Source organism: Lytechinus pictus, chromosome 12 (assembly GCF_037042905.1).
Source record: "Lytechinus pictus isolate F3 Inbred chromosome 12, Lp3.0, whole genome shotgun sequence".
Lineage (NCBI taxonomy): Eukaryota > Metazoa > Echinodermata > Echinoidea > Temnopleuroida > Toxopneustidae > Lytechinus > Lytechinus pictus.
In genome coordinates this window covers 7,236,109-7,252,372 of record NC_087256.1, presented here as the reverse complement: position 1 = coordinate 7,252,372, position 16,264 = coordinate 7,236,109, and the positions used below count along the sequence as shown (strand labels likewise).

General features: G+C 36.1%; 1 protein-coding gene across 1 annotated transcript in view; it reads left to right on the top strand.

The window, feature by feature from the left end:
* Positions 1-16,264, top strand: part of LOC129273453 (huntingtin-like) — a 57,031-nt gene that overhangs the window by 27,079 nt on the left and 13,688 nt on the right. Inside the window, exons 26-42 of the mRNA XM_064107303.1 lie at positions 696-765; positions 1,470-1,631; positions 3,008-3,063; positions 3,428-3,576; positions 4,408-4,544; positions 5,237-5,353; positions 6,177-6,299; positions 6,745-6,953; positions 7,444-7,595; positions 8,361-8,506; positions 9,072-9,263; positions 9,721-9,824; positions 12,070-12,203; positions 12,968-13,166; positions 13,597-13,723; positions 14,169-14,294; positions 14,593-15,051. Coding sequence (XP_063963373.1) covers positions 696-765; positions 1,470-1,631; positions 3,008-3,063; positions 3,428-3,576; positions 4,408-4,544; positions 5,237-5,353; positions 6,177-6,299; positions 6,745-6,953; positions 7,444-7,595; positions 8,361-8,506; positions 9,072-9,263; positions 9,721-9,824; positions 12,070-12,203; positions 12,968-13,166; positions 13,597-13,723; positions 14,169-14,294; positions 14,593-15,051 — 2,662 coding nt within the window. The remainder of the gene's footprint in view (positions 1-695; positions 766-1,469; positions 1,632-3,007; positions 3,064-3,427; positions 3,577-4,407; positions 4,545-5,236; positions 5,354-6,176; positions 6,300-6,744; positions 6,954-7,443; positions 7,596-8,360; positions 8,507-9,071; positions 9,264-9,720; positions 9,825-12,069; positions 12,204-12,967; positions 13,167-13,596; positions 13,724-14,168; positions 14,295-14,592; positions 15,052-16,264) is intronic.

Genomic DNA, 16,264 nt, shown 5'->3' with positions numbered 1-16,264 from the left:
TATTCTTATTTATTTCTATCATTAAAAGAGAGTACTTAAATGTGGTGAAAAATTATTTATGGCCATTTCCCTTTATCTGTATACACTTACTATGAAAAAGCATATGCTTAAGTCAGCAATACTTGAATCAAATTGTGTTTATGATATTGATTTAATTGATTCAAATATTGAAAACTTTGCAATATCGAAGACTGAAAGTTCTGAATTAGTTTATTTGAATTTCTATTATAGTTAATTCTTATTTTGTTTCTCTTTTCTTTTTCTTTTTGATGTAATTCCTAGTGTGGAAGAGCCGTGGTGTAGTGGTTCTGACTCTCGCCTTGTAAACAGAGGATCGTGTGTTCGAATCCCACTGCGGTCTAGCGTCCTTTGGCAAGGCGTTAATCCACACTTTGCCACTCTCGACCCAGGTGCTAAATGGGTACCCGGTAGGATGCGAAAGATATTGTATGTTTGATTTTGCCAGCGCCATAATGAGGCTGCGATGAATGCAAGGAATGCTCCCCAGGGAGTGGAAATTGTGCATTATTCGTGCGGGATTGAAATGAATCCAATGACCGGGGTAATAATATGCTGTAACGCGCTTTGAGCCATTCTGGGAAAAGTGCGTTATAAAAATTGGCTATTATTATTATTATTATTATTAATTCCTGTGTGACCTCCTTGTTTACTTGCTATTTTGTCATATTTCATAGGGTTTTTGGTTGGATCAAAACCAGGGCAGACAGAAGAGCTAGTCTATCTTCAAAGAGCAGCAAGGACAAGGTCAGTAACAAGAACCAAATTCACAAATTACTTGTCATAACTAACAAATGACATATTTCTATCACAAATATGATATCATCTAATGAAATGCCTTGATTACAGTAACTTTAGCCATTGTCACTTCTTGTAAACTGTAATTGATAATAAGTCTTGTGAAATGGAGACAGGTCCTGAAAAGCAAATTTTACTATGTTTAGATTGCTCGTACATTACCTGCTGAGTAAGAGCTTGCCTGTGTCTTTGTGAGAGTCGTAGAGGTGAAATGCAATGTATACACTGTGGATTGTGGAATATGATGTGAGAAGATGACATGGTTATTTTCTTCAACCTATCCATCCATTGTCAATGATACGCAAACTGTTTTGTTGGTCTAGAACATCCTTAGTCCCACTTATTAATTTGTATTTATCACTCCATGTACATGTATTTCTGCATTGCTTAAATGTGTTTGTGTTTATGTGATGCATTAAAGCACAGTTAGGAATACATACATGTACATAGGGTCTGGGCTATATAGTATGAATTAATCTTATAGTGGTGATTATTATATTACAATGAAAAATGTGCCGTAAGTGTGTGTTGTTACAGTACAAACAACCAATCCTCTTTGGATCTTGTTTTTGTTTACGTTGTTGCACCCTCACACTTATCGTCACATAAGCTCTCTGAACATACTCACTTGCTTACTTCTATTTCTTTTGTAGACTGCAGTTCAGAACTACATTCGTCTGTTTGAGCCTCTAGTAATCCGAGCTCTGAAGCAGTACACTGTGAGTAGTTGTGTGGTGCTACAGCAACAGGTCCTTCATCTCCTAGCCCAGCTGGTCCAACTCAGGGTCAACTATTGCTTACTGGACTCTGATCAGGTACAGGACTATGTATGACCTATGCGATATCAGATTTTATTGTGTGTCTCGGCAGAAACTTGTGTGTAGGACCCATGCATGGAACTTGAATACGATATCAGTTTTGTATGTGGGTATATAAAATCAATCATATACAAGTACATATATGAGCTGTATAAGAACTCCAATATCATATCGGTTTTCATTGAGAGTCATATATGAGCCATGCATTAATGAGTTGTACAGGAACTCTGATATCATATCGGTTTTCATTGAGAGTCATATATGAGCCATGCATTAATGAGTTGTACAGGAACTCTGATATCATATCGGTTTTCATTGAGAGTCATATATGAGCCATGCATTAATGAGTTGTACAGGAACTCTGATATCATATCGGTTTTCATTGTGAGTCATATATGAGCCATGCATAAATGAGTTGTACAGGAACTCTGATATTATATCGGTTTTCATTGTGAGTCATATATGAGCCATACATAAATGAGTTGTACAGGAACTCTGATATCATATCGGTTTTCATTGTGAGTCATATATGAGCCATGCAGGAACTGCAGTATCATATTAGGTTGTGGTAGGTGTTTCATTAAACTCTTTGTAAGTTAAGATCGACTTTACAAATGACTGGTGATCCATTCCTATGCTCTTATTCAACATTAAATGTTAAAGACAGTAGTTACAGCAAACAATTATTCCATGAGAAAGTCTTAAATCAAGGTTAATTGTCCAAATATTATAATTCATCTAGATCTGGTACATCATTGTAAACTTATCTTTGTAAAATCATGAAATCTTAGCTCAAAATCGATAATTCTGATCACTAACACAGAAAAGCATATGTGGGACAGCGTTTTAATATTGCTTTGAAAAATACCAGACATTTGATTGAATTCCATGCTTATTTTGCTCATTTCTCGGCACTTATGCATTTTCTTCCAGAGCTATTTGGCACATATTGTTTTATTTATACATACAAACACTTGGGTGGTAATTTCATTGGATTCTGTTCAAACTCATTTTGAGATTGTTACCACAACTGGTATTTATCTTTAATGAAAATTTGGTGTATGTTACATGTATTTACCACAATAAAGGCCATCAAGTGTTTGTATAGTTGCTCATTACTTTCAAACAGCTTTTTGAAACACCCACCTGGATTATCAAAAATTGTCTGTACCGTGAATGTAGATCTTAGTAATTTTTATCTGCCAACTCGGTTCATGTTGTCATCATGTCTTTTTTGATAGCAGCTAAATCATACAAGAAAAATAACTTGAAAAGTAAAATGTGAAGAAACTTGTTTGCTGTTAAAATGATAAAAGTTTTTTTTCATTACTCCACGTAACTATCTGTCTTTTTGTTCTGTTTCTATTCAACAGATTTTCCTGAATTTTGTTATCAAGCAGTTTGAGTACTTAGAAGAAGGGCTTGTCAAGTAAGTATTATATATTTATATGGAAAGTTTTGATATACTGCTGCAGATAAAAGAAATATCACATCAGCATATTTTTTATTTCAATATGCATGCTCATGTATGATCATATACTCATGGGGATAATAATCAAGTACATAGAAAGAAAAATTAAATCAGTGTCATATCATTTTGAGCTCATCTTCTGATACCATTATGATTTTTAAATTCAATGCAGTATTTTATGCAAATACCACCTTTAATTCCAAATATGCTGAATGGTATATCTAACATGCTTGCACAAGAGCACTCATAGTAATTATATAATGAAAATTCAGAAAAGAAGGGACAACCATCGACAGTCTTATAATTTTATTTTATTTTTCAGGGGATATGAAGTTTTGATTCCACACATCTTCAACTTCCTTGTTCTGTTATCGTACGAGAGGTTTCATAGTAAACCAGTTATTGCAATGCCGAAGATTATTCAGCTGTGTGATGGTATCATGGCTAGCGGACAGCAAGCGTCTACACACAGTAAGTGGTCGTCAAAATCATGATAATGATGCAGAGTTGCCAGTTGGTAGGATTTTTTGGGGAAAATGATACTATTTCCCCCTAAAATAGGATGTGTAACAATGATGATTTTGGGTACTATGTTTATCAAAATTTCAAAGAAAAATTTGATTTTAGGCGTGAAAATAGGATAAAAAGAAATCAAGAATAGGATTTTTTCACAATTAAGGTAGGCAGGTCTGATGAAAAGGATGATGATGACGACGATGATGATGATGATGGTGGTGGTGGTGATGGTGATGAAGATGAAGATGATGATAATGAGGATGATGATAATGAACATCATGAGTCAAAAGTAATCTATTTGTATCCATAAACTTAAGTCCTTGAGGATCATTTCAAAAAGGTTTTGTCAGTGATTTTATCTGATCCATTTTCATTTAGCCAATCAAAAGCAGAAGCTTATAAATAGAGTCATGTATTAGTTTCAAGAAGTGCCCCCAGGAATGTTTTATGAAGCAATTTGTCAATGATTTTCACTCAATAATTAGCTCTTAGCCAATCAGATGCAAGGATTTACAGTAGCCTGTAACAACAATCAATGAAAATCAGATATACCTGTTTAATGAAATGCACCCCTCCCCTATATCTTTCCAAAGCTATCAAGCCTCTTGTCCATGATTTCTTCATCCTCTGGAAAGAAAGAGTTTCATACCTTGTTAGTGATTTTCACTAACTAGTTTTGTCTTAGCCAATCAGATGCAAGGATTTACAGTAGCTTGTAACAAGAGACAGTGAAAGTCAAATATTCCAGTTTTCATGAAATGCTCCATGTTGTCTTTCTTTCCATAGTTGTTCCAGCTCTGAAGCCTCTAGTCCATGATCTGTTCATCCTGAGGGCCAATAATAAATCAGAGTCAGCCAAGGAATTGGACACTCAGAGGGAAGTGGTGGTTTCCATGCTGCTTAGACTCATTCACTATAGTCAGGTAAGGTATCTCATGAATATTATCAGCCCCATGATTAATCACTATTAAAGCTTTATGTTTTGGGTCCCCAGGGGCCGTTTCATAAAGCTGTTCGTAAGTTAGGAGTGACTTTAAGAAAGACTGGTTATCCTTTCTTACGCGCTAAACCATCGCCAATTTATTATACCATTTACCACAAGAAAGGATCACCAGTCGTTTCTTAAAGTCGCTCTTAACTTACGAACAGCGCCCAGGTGTGAGATCCCATAGCAATCTTACAGTATTCTCAGATAGAGGGATCTGTCTTTGGTTTTCATTGTTATCACAATGGTGATATGACTATATACAACCAAACCTGTATGTAAAGTCCATCCAGGGGAAACAGAAAAAGTGACCACTGGAGACAAGACTCTCTGTTTGAAAAGGCCTTATACAGTCATAGAAAAATAAAAAAGAGGAAAAAGAGAGAGAGAGAGAGAGACAGACAGACATAAGTCAGTGAGGCAGTGATGTACATAGACACACAGGAAGGGTGAATATGCACATTGATACTTAAGTCTCTTTTCAAATGGGAAACAGGTTTGGTGGTCACTAAAGGCAGGTTTTCACAATAGTCAATAGTCAGGTGGGTGCTGAGGCGGGTTTGACTGTATATATATCCATTCACGTAATTTACAGGTAGTTCAAATTCTTGCTATGGTAAATACTTGCAGGTCCTGGAGATGTTCACAGCAGTTCTACAGCAGGCACATCGCGAGAATGAAGAAAAGTGGAAACGGCTCTCCAGACAAGTTGTAGATATGATACTCCCTCTCCTGGCAAGACAACAGGTACTATATATTTGAACTCAAGGAATCAAAATTTGTATGCATTATTAATCAGTGTCTGTGGTTGTTCAAGGCGCCCTGATACCATCATAATGCAATCGCCACAGATGACTCTATTGCAATTCAATTATTTATTAGGTAAAAATCACATGAGTAAATATATACATTGTAAAATATGAGAATCAAGCACCCTAGAAAAGCCATTGGCTTGAAAATTAGGGGGATCCATAACAAATAAATGACAGTAGCAATCAGATAGCAATCCATACTATATCTTTTATTCAAAAGAATATCACAAGCCCTCTGTATGGCAAACATTGTACATTGTGGTGGACTCTATTACTCGGCACATTGCAGACAGTCATATTTTCAGACAAGGTATAATTTAATTCTAACGTTCATTATCATGGTTTTGAGATTTGAAAATACATGTTGAGTGAAATCTTTTATAGTATTCAAGAATTGAGTAAGGACTGGGTAACTTTAAACTCTTTTGACATTTCTTATTAATGCACTATTGCTGACTGGAAATTCTCGGCAGCCACGAGTCACTTTGCTTTTTTGCTGCAACTTGGTGTGCAGTTTACCCAGTGCTGTTGACGCCACACTGATGTATGCAATGATGTGTAATAAAAAAAGCTGTCTAGTTTAAAACTTTATATGTTTGTCATTTTTCCTCCGACGAAGATTCTGCTAGGATCGAAAGCTTAGGCCCCTTTTTGACTTTCTAATTTACTCCATTGGCTCTCTTTTATTAGATAAGCAGTTTTCAGCAGCTTCTTTTTGCCATAGTTTAATACTGGAAACTTCTCTTTTTTTCCATCAGATTAACCTAGACAGTCCAGTTGCTCTTGATGTTCTCCATCATCTGTTAGGGACAGTGGCTCCCAGCTCACTCAGGCCTGTTGATATCCTTCTGAAGGCTCTTCTCTTAGTTCCATATGATCAGGTAATGTACCTTGAGAGATACTTCTGGCGAGTGTTTCATGAAGCATTCTGTTAGTGATTTCTCACTAACAAATTTGCTCTTGGCCAATCAGGTGCAATGATTTCAGTAGCTTTTGACTAATTTAAGATTCGTGACAATTTCGTGAAATGTTCCCCTGTGCAGTAGTGTCACAGGATTTAAAGTCATACACATACCACTTTATAGTAGTTAGTGAAAGATAAGGTAACTATTAATTGTATTGTATTGGAATCATAATCATTCCCACCATTATCTTCAACATCATCATTATCATCATAACTCTCTTCATTTTGTTCGCTTTGTTTGCTTTTATTTATGTGTGTAGAATAATACAAGACATAATATAAAATGTGTTAACATTTACAATATAAAGAAATAATCCAGGATATAAATGATATTGCTCTTATAATCAATAATCGATTTCCAGGTCAGTGTTGTATCCATGCAGCGATGGCTAGCCATGGCTCTTGCTCTTTTTGGCGTCTTGACCACGCAGTCCAAGGAGGAAACCATCCTGTCTCGTCTCCAAGAGCTAGGTTTGACCTCTGACCTCTTCATCTGCGTACTGGATGCACAGCATACCAAGGAGGACGCCCTCAACGCCAACATGACCCCTCCTGAGGAAGTTCTTGCCAGGTCAGTCAACCAATTTTATCTTACAAAAAGACCCTGTCTCAAATACATTTTCCTGATCTAGTTTCCATGAAATCATATTGCAAGATCAGTTTAGAAGATCGCTTTTTTAGCATTCACAGCACCTCTTCTCCTGAACTGGTTTCCAAAACCTGTTCAAATAATGTGATCTTTCATTCAGTGTCCTTTCTGGGAACATTTTCAGGTCGACAGGAGTCAACAGGAGCAGTCGACCATGCATGATTAGTGGATGTGAATGCTATTCTCATTCCGATCTTCCAGAATCTCTGATATCAAGAAATTAAACTGGTCTCTGGAGAGATTCAGAAAATAAAGCTACATGACATGAGGTGATTGAGGTGCAAGCCATCTAACCTTTCCAAGTGGATGGAAAAAAAATCATTGTTTTATCAAAATTAATGTAGACATTGACAATTTCTGTTTCCCAAGAAGATAGCATTTTATACTATTGTGATTGATTTCTCTTCTAAAGATTCTTGCTGCAAATTGTAGGATTTACTGTCACCACTGTGCAAGATTTCAGATCCTCTAAGTCCATAGATGGGTCAGGTGACCAGTCACATGACTTCCTAGCACAGGAGCTGTCCAGACTGCTTCTGTCTATGACACACATGTTTAAATCTGGTGAGATCAAATTCTTCCCCTCTTTCTCTCTCTCTCTCTTTTTCTTTTTTCTTATCGCTCATTCTTTCTAGAATTCAATTAAATTCATTTATTTTCATGTACGAACCAAACATATCATTCTCATCCCTACTATGCCTCTCTTTCAGTTTGTCTGTAATGAAATCAATTGCTTTTTTCTATTTGTCTGCTGGTTTGTTCTTTGTTCTTGTTTGCATTTAATATACATGTAAATATTTACATGAGAAATTGACATGCAATATATTTTCACATTGTAATTCCTTACATGCCATTTTGAGAATTTAACTTTCAAAAGGTATTGATTTTTTTTTTTCTATCAAGTTTCTTCTTATACAAATATTGGAACAGTTGTCTTGTCAAGGAAAAAAATATACTCGTATCAATTTGCATTAAAAACAATGCTGGAGAATAAAGGAAACCTAAGCATAATTCTCAGGGGATAAAACTGTGTTGCATTGTTTCAGTAGTACACCTAGTGCCTGAAACTAGGCATGTCTTTGTTTGAGTTAAGAATCAATGTGCATATTCACCCTTCCTGTATGTCTATGTACATCACTGCCTCACTGACTTATATCTGTCTGTCTGTCTCTCTCTCTCTCTCTCTTTTCCCTCTTTTTATTTTTCTATGACTGTATAAGGCCTTTTCAATATTTGTTTACAACTCATGAACTATTTTGTTTGATCATGAAATAACTTGCAAATGGTAATTTAACTTGAATCCCGTCCTGTCTATTTTTCCGTAATCAGGAACATTTAGGAAAGTTGGAGTGATGATGGCTAGTCTAATCTCCAGACCTCAGCAATCGAAATGCTGGTTTGCTCTGGACAGTTTGAATGAAGCATTCCATTCACTTATACAGACAGACCCAGTACTGGTGCTACAGTGGTGTCAGGTAAGATAACAATTAGGATGATAATGGTGGTGGTGATGATGATGATGATGATGATGATGATGATGATGATGATGATGACGACGACGGTGATAATGATGGTGATGATGGTGATGATGATAATGATAATTTTTGACCAAATAAACTCATTGCTAAATGTGGATGATTTCTGAAATATTGTAATTCAGACAATTGCTTGGTTGACCTTAGATCTCTACTCTATTCCTTTTCCAGCTTCTATTACTGCTTACATCAGTCCACAAATTGCAGATCCAACACTTCCTCAAGAGACACTGCTCTCTTAAAGACATTTTTATAGATTTATCCAGTCATTGAAACAAAAGGGTGGTTATCCCAAAATTTACTGTACAAAGTCTTGTCACCCCCCTGCAGGGATACAATCCTCTTACGTCCTGCTGCTAAACCTCCACTCTGAACGGTGTGTGATATTGAGACAAAATATTATCTGGTCATTATAACAAACAAAAGAGTAATTTCCCCAAAATTGAGGATTGTTAATGTGACAATACAACCTTCAACACTTCGCTATTCTCTATTACACTTTCAGCTGCTCCTGCTACTCAACTTTGATTCTACAGATTGGTGGATGCGGATCCTGCACACCCCTAAGAAACCTCCTCTCTCCAAGTCCCTATCCTCAGGGAGCCTGGATCACCTGGAGACAAATCTGGAGACAGAGCTCTCCACCGCAGAGGAGGTGGTCAAGCAAGGAGCACTTGTCCTTTTCTGTGATTATGTGGTGGGTAGAATTACTGCTGTGCAAATCCTTTAGAATATGTACATCAAACCTCTTTTGTTGGGGACCTCTGTGAAATGATTTGTTTCCGTTTTTTTAGTTCATATGTACGGTATATATGGAAAGCTCTAATGGCTTCAGCATTTCATAGTGAAGTAAGGATAGAAAAAAATGCAGGTCAGATGTTGATTATTTTATGGAATTGCCAAGTAGAGTATTTTACTTGAAATCATAAAGATTGTAATGTAGGGATGCCACCTTTCAAGACAATAGCCTGAACCATGATTGCTCTTTTACTCTATTTTCAGGTCATAGAGTAGGCTTCTTTTCCAGGCTATAGAGATAACCTCTGTTGTGTGGAAATATCCATTTTCTAACTATGATCTATGAACTTGCAGTACCATGAAATGTTTAAAAAAATATGATTTGTACTCATTCTTTAAAATTTCTTTTTTTTTAGTGTGAGAATGAGGCGGATGCAGAGCCTCTATCATGGCTAGTTGTCAACCATGTTAATGACATTGTGCAGCTCTCCTATGAACTACCCGTTCAAGATCTTGTAAGGTAAGGTTTTGGTATGATTATTCGTAAAGTACCTATTCATGAGATCCAAAGTGCATGTCCTAAAGGAAAAAAGTATACATGTAGGTCTAACATTTCGTAACTACAAACATACGTAATGAAAATATAAAAATAAGAAGAGCTCTGTTTTTGTCTCGCCTGCATAGCAGAGCGAGACTATAGGCGCCGCTTTTCCGACGGCGACGGCGGCGGCGGCGTCAACATCAAATCTTAACCTAAGGTTAAGTTTTTGAAATGACATCATAACTTAGAAAGTCTATGGACCTAGTTCATGAAACTTGGACATAAGGTTAATCAAGTATTACTGAAGATCCTGCCTGAGTTTCAGGTCACATGACCAAGGTCAAAGGTCATTTAGGGTCAATGAACTTTGACCATGTTGGGAGAATTATTTTCAAAATCTTAACCGAAGGTTAAGTTTTTGAAATTACATCATAACTTAGAAAGTATATGGACCTAGTTCATGAAACTTGGGCATAAGGTTAATCAAGTAAAAGTGAACATCCTGCTTGAGTTTCAGGTCACGTGACCAAGGTCAAAGGTCATTTAGGGTCAATGAACTATGGTCAAGTTGGGGGTATTTGTTGAATTACCATCATAACTTTGAAAATGTATGGATCTAGTTCATGAAACTTGGACATTAGGTTGATTAAGTACCACTGAATATCCTGTGTGAGTTTCAGGTCACATGACTATGGTCAATGGTCATTTAAGGTCAATGAACTTTGGCCGTGTTGGGGGTATTTGTTAAATTACCATCCTAACTCTGAAAGTTTACGGATCTAGTTCGTAAAACTTGGACAAAAGAGTAATCAAGTATCACTGAACATCCTGTACGAGTTTCAGGTCACATGACCATGGTCAAAGGTCATTAAAGGTCAATGAACTTTGGCCGTGTTGGGGGTATTTGTTGAATTACCATCGTAACTCTGAAAGTTTATGGATCTAGTTCATAAAACTTGGGATATAAGAGTAATCAAGTATCACTGAACATCCCCTGTGAGTTTCAGGTCACAAAACCAAGTCAAAGGTCAGTTAAGGTCAATAAACTTAGGCAATGTTGGGGTAATTGTTGAATTGCCATCATAACTTTGAAAGTTTATAGATAGAGTGAATGAAATGTGGACATGGGTGTAGTTGACAAGTCTTAAGTCACCGTTCAAATGTCATTTATGGTCAATGAATGTGGTATTATGTCATTATATGAATGGTGTTTTTGTGAATGGTTATTTTATAGTAGTTTTCAAAGTTAGCACTGCTGCTATATTAAATCGCGTAATGCAGGCGAGACTGCCAGAGGCGTTCCACTTGTTAGATATTTCATGACAGTTTGTATAAAGCAGAGAATTCCAAGTTTTGTGGGCTGCAGTTGATAAGGCCCTATCACCCATTTGTTGGAATGGTTTGAGGGATGTCTAGAATGGTACACCCTCCTTTTATAAGTTATTACATGCATTTGAATTGATCTTTTATGAATTCCCTCGTACTTGCAAAGACCTTGGGCCGTAACACAAAGCTTAGCAATGATCATAGAACATTTTTCTATGATTGATTGCATCGACTGCAATGTACAATCAATTGTGAAAATCAAGCGTACGATTAATCGCTAACCTTTGTGTTAGGGGAACTTGGTAGAAGGTATTTCCAACCTTACCATTCACTTAAAAAATTCAAACTTGAAATTATTCTTTTCTTATTTATTGTTTTGTAAATTTTAGAGTATTTTTTGGTTTTTAAATTTTAAATTTTTTCTGTTTTTACAACTAAATATTCCAGGATGTAAGTTTTATCAATTACAATTTTGTTTGTTTGATGTTTTAATTTCTTGAATAGTGCAATTCATCGAAACTCGGCCGCTAGCGGTCTATTTCTTTGTGCAATAAACATTAGATTCAATCACATGAACAACCCATGTCTTGTGAGACAGACCCTGAGGTTGCTAGAAGGCATTCAACTGCAATGTACAATCAATTGTGAAAATCAAGCGTACGATTAATCGCTAACCTTTGTGTTAGGGGAACTTGGTAGAAGGTATTTCCAACCTTACCATTCACTTAAAAAAAATCAAACTTGAAATTATTCTTTTCTTATTTATTGTTTTGTAAATTTTAGAGTATTTTTTGGTTTTTAAATTTTAAATTTTTTCTGTTTTTACAACTAAATATTCCAGGATGTAAGTTTTATCAATTACAATTTTGTTTGTTTGATGTTTTAATTTCTTGAATAGTGCAATTCATCGAAACTCGGCCGCTAGCGGTCTATTTCTTCGTGCAATAAACATTAGATTCAATCACATGAACAACCCATGTCTTGTGAGACAGACCCTGAGGTTGCTAGAAGGCATTCACCTTACACAGTCAGGTTAGTGGTTCAAATCTCATTAAATATTACAGTTCTTGAAAACTCTATCATGTGAGAATTACTTAGTGGGAATTTGTGTAGGATGATTCGGAGTTGTGTAAGACTCAGTTTCTGTTCGTGTCAGTTATATTTGTGTAATAATCACAAGAAAAAATATATACATGGAGAATGATTTTTAAGATATGACAAATTTGATATTTCACGTTGGTATATGTAGTAAATTTAATTGCAGTGTAAAAGTTACTTGAAGATGATGATGATGAACAGTATTTGCATAGTGCATTTAGTCTATTAGATGTAGGTCATGTGTTATAGATATCAAGCTTCAATTTTCCCAATACTGAACCACCTCCTAATTTGAGTCTCTATCCACATTGTGCTGCACTCATCCCAGTTGAGGTAAGTTGGTACCTGATAGGAATTTATTCTGTGATGCACGTAATAGCTGTTCTACTATTAAAAGCCAATGTATTTATTCTGCATTATTGCAAAATGCTTAGAAAACATCTGATAATGGAAGTGATAAGCAAGTATAATTTGTCATGTCGGTGCAAGAATGCCCTTAACACTGCATTATCGTGCATTGCATTCGTGCAAAAACGCCCTTAGCAGCACGCATAACTGTGTTGCGTAAGGGCGTTTCTGCACTGATGCGATGCGCAAAAATGTTTTGCTAAGGGCATTCTTGCACCGACATGACAAATTATTATATTGTCTGTTGGCTATGATCTAGTGAGAGTGGAATTTGTGACCCTTTTTTGCAGGAATGCTTCTGACCCTTCTGATTGAAAAGTTCCTGACAACACACTGGCAGTCCATTGCCAGGGTGGCTAGTGGGCTAGCGTGCCGCAGAGTGGAGATGCTACTAGCTGAGAGGGTGGATCAACACACGAGGGCGCAACTCACCCATGAGGAATTGACGAAACTTGAAGGCTTTCTTACTTCAAATAGGCTAGCTCAAAAGTAAGTACATTTTGCTTTTACATTTTGCTTTTACCATGACTTGATTATATGTTTACATGGAATCCTGTTTGGTCTGTATTAACAATAATGTATTTAGTTTATTGTAAACCATAATTTGAATATATTTTAACATGGCTCATTAATAAATTATTATGTAAACAGATCTGTGATTAGCTTTTGTTTTTTCTTTTTTACTTTTGTCATTAGCAAGCTTTTTTTTTAAAGCTTTCTACAGGTGCTCCTTTTTTTCCCCATTTTCTCTCTTTCATATCTCTCTAGAAATCAAAGATTAATGTCTTTACTATGTAGATTAAATCTTAATCTGACAGTAGAGCAACTGGCTCCATCTCCTGATCTACCAAATGACTTGCAAAAGAATCCTGTCAATTTCTCAATCATAACATCTCTTTCTCTCTTCATATCTCTGTAGAAATCAAAGATTGATGTCTTTACTAAGTAGATTAAAGCTTGATCTGACAGTAGAGGAACCGGCTCCATCTCCTCCCGACCTACCCAGTGACTTGCCAAAGAACCTTGCCGATGTCTTCCTTGATAAGGTATACTTGGACTTTGTTTCAGAAATACTGTTTCCAATGACAACTTATTAGCTAATGTGAGAAGCAACTGAAATCTTGCCATTTTACTGGCTTCGAAAACATTTCATTTAGAATTTGTTGTCAATTTATATAATGGGCAATTATTAATTACTTGCATACAAGGGCATTTCACAGAAGTATTCTTATGATTTTAAAGCTTGATTGTATATTGACAATATGTACAATCTTCATATGATGATTTCTCATATGTTATGTATGTAGGTGTATTCATTATAGAATTAACAAATTCCTTATATAGATAATAGAATCCAGTGGCTAGAGTAATAATATATCTGAAAAATGGTTTGAAACAACATGCTGTTTTCTAGTACTTTGTACAAAATGAATTGTTATCATCATTATTATTGCTCCATGTTTGAACCAATAATGATATGTTTGTTTTCAGGAGTGGTATTTGTCCATTGTTCAGTCCTGTTGCTGTGGAACCAGTCCATATTCTTCAAGCAGAGACTGCGCTACCATGCTATCAAGACTATCCTTTGAGGATATCATGGCTATTTTGACACTAGAGGTAATTTCAATCAATTTTTGGATTTAAGTGGTGCTTATGGATAGTGGGTAGAATAGTTCATTAACCAGCAAAGCCATGTTTTCCGAGACGTTAACTGTTTTATAATGGAATTTCTGTGTAGCTTCTCTGCCCTCTTTATCCGATTTCGGATATTGCTTTGTGTATGAGCTCTTAGTGGCAGGTTTGAAATAATACCCTGAATAGAACAAATGTATGTCATATATCAGCATGATATTCATGTTTTGTGCAACCAATATTTTTTACTGAATTTTCCCTCGACATTGACATATTAATGTAGGACTTTGACCACACCTTGATTGGAGAATGCATCAGCTTAGGATTAGCACGCACCCAGCTCGGAGCACCTGAGCATGCTCAAAGCCCTTCAAGTGCCCAGCCACCCGATGCTACCCCAACAAGTACCGCGCCCTCATCAAGTAACGAACACCCCCTTCAGGCAACACCAGTCGACGCCCTCCTGAAGGCAGCCATGCCAACCCTCGTCACGCACCTGAAATCATTCGCTGCTCTCGTTCCTCGGCCGCATCGGATCCTTGAGCCGGGTTCTGAGAGCCAAGATGCAAGGGATTACTGTGCAAAGATGATGGAATGTTTTCAGGATGGAGTGTGGTGTCACCAGCTCAATGATATCGTGGCAGCGTTGGCTAGGTATTTTCTGGCCTGTAGGACATTGAAGATTGATCTCGATATAGAAGCTTCTGAATGTATGATGTCTCTGACGATTGCATCATTAGAGGTGAGAAAACTTATGCATCTCTATTTCAATGATTGTATCACATCTTGTTGTACATGATTTTACCACAGCCATTTTTTTAAACGTTAGAGGTCTTGTAAATAAATTTGATGATTTTAAATATGTTTTTTCAAGGGCACTGTCTGATGTTGGAATAATCGGACTTAATGAAACCTTCTGCAGTGACGATATATCTAATGACGATATTTCCTTAAAGGATTTTCAAATCTTTCGCAAGGATTGCAACAGCCGAGGTGGTGGTGTATTAGTTTACGTGTCAGCCGCGCTATCGGTATCTCGTAAAGTTGATCTTGAATGTGAAGACTTGGAAATGATTTGCCTTGAAGTCCGACCAAAATTTTCTTCACCTTTTATGTATATTTGTTTATATCGACCGCCAAATGCTACAAGGGACTTTTTCCACAAACTTGACAATGTTCTTAATAAAATGCCAGACAATATTGAGGTAGTTCTTATGGGTGATTTAAATTGCAATTTTGATAAAGATAGATCATTACCAGAAACACGCGCTCTGGAAGCACTGAATGAAACTTATCAATTTGTTCAAATGATTGACACTCCTACAAGGGTGACGCAATCAACAAGTAGTATTATTGATGTACTACAGTGTACGAAACCAGAATTATTTACGGAATATGGTGTGATTACCTTAACTATCAGTGATCACTTTATGATTTTTGGAATTTTGTGTGGTAAAAAGATTAAGAAAGAATCCAAATGTATCACTTATAGATCATTTAAAAAGTTCAATGAGAATAGTTTTAAGCATGATTTATACAATGTAGATTGGAGTTTTTTAAATAGTGACGAAGGTATTGATTTTTTATGGCAAAAATGGAAGCAATCTTTATTGAATGTCGTAAATGCTCATTTGCCTATTAAGTCACGGAGAGTTAAAGAAAAACATACACCATGGATAACAAATGATATACGAGATGTTATGATACAACGAGATAAAAAATTAAAGAAATTTATGAAATCAAAATCAGAAGAACACTGGGTCATGTATAAACAAAGTAGAAATACAGTTAATATTATGGTCAAATCTAATAAAAAGAAATATTTTCATAAGAAAATTTTTGATTGTAAAAATAACAGCAGCGAATTATGGAAATGTATTAAAGAATTATTACCTTCAAAACATAAATCTTCCTTGAATAAGATTGTTTTTGATGGAAATGAATATGATGATCCA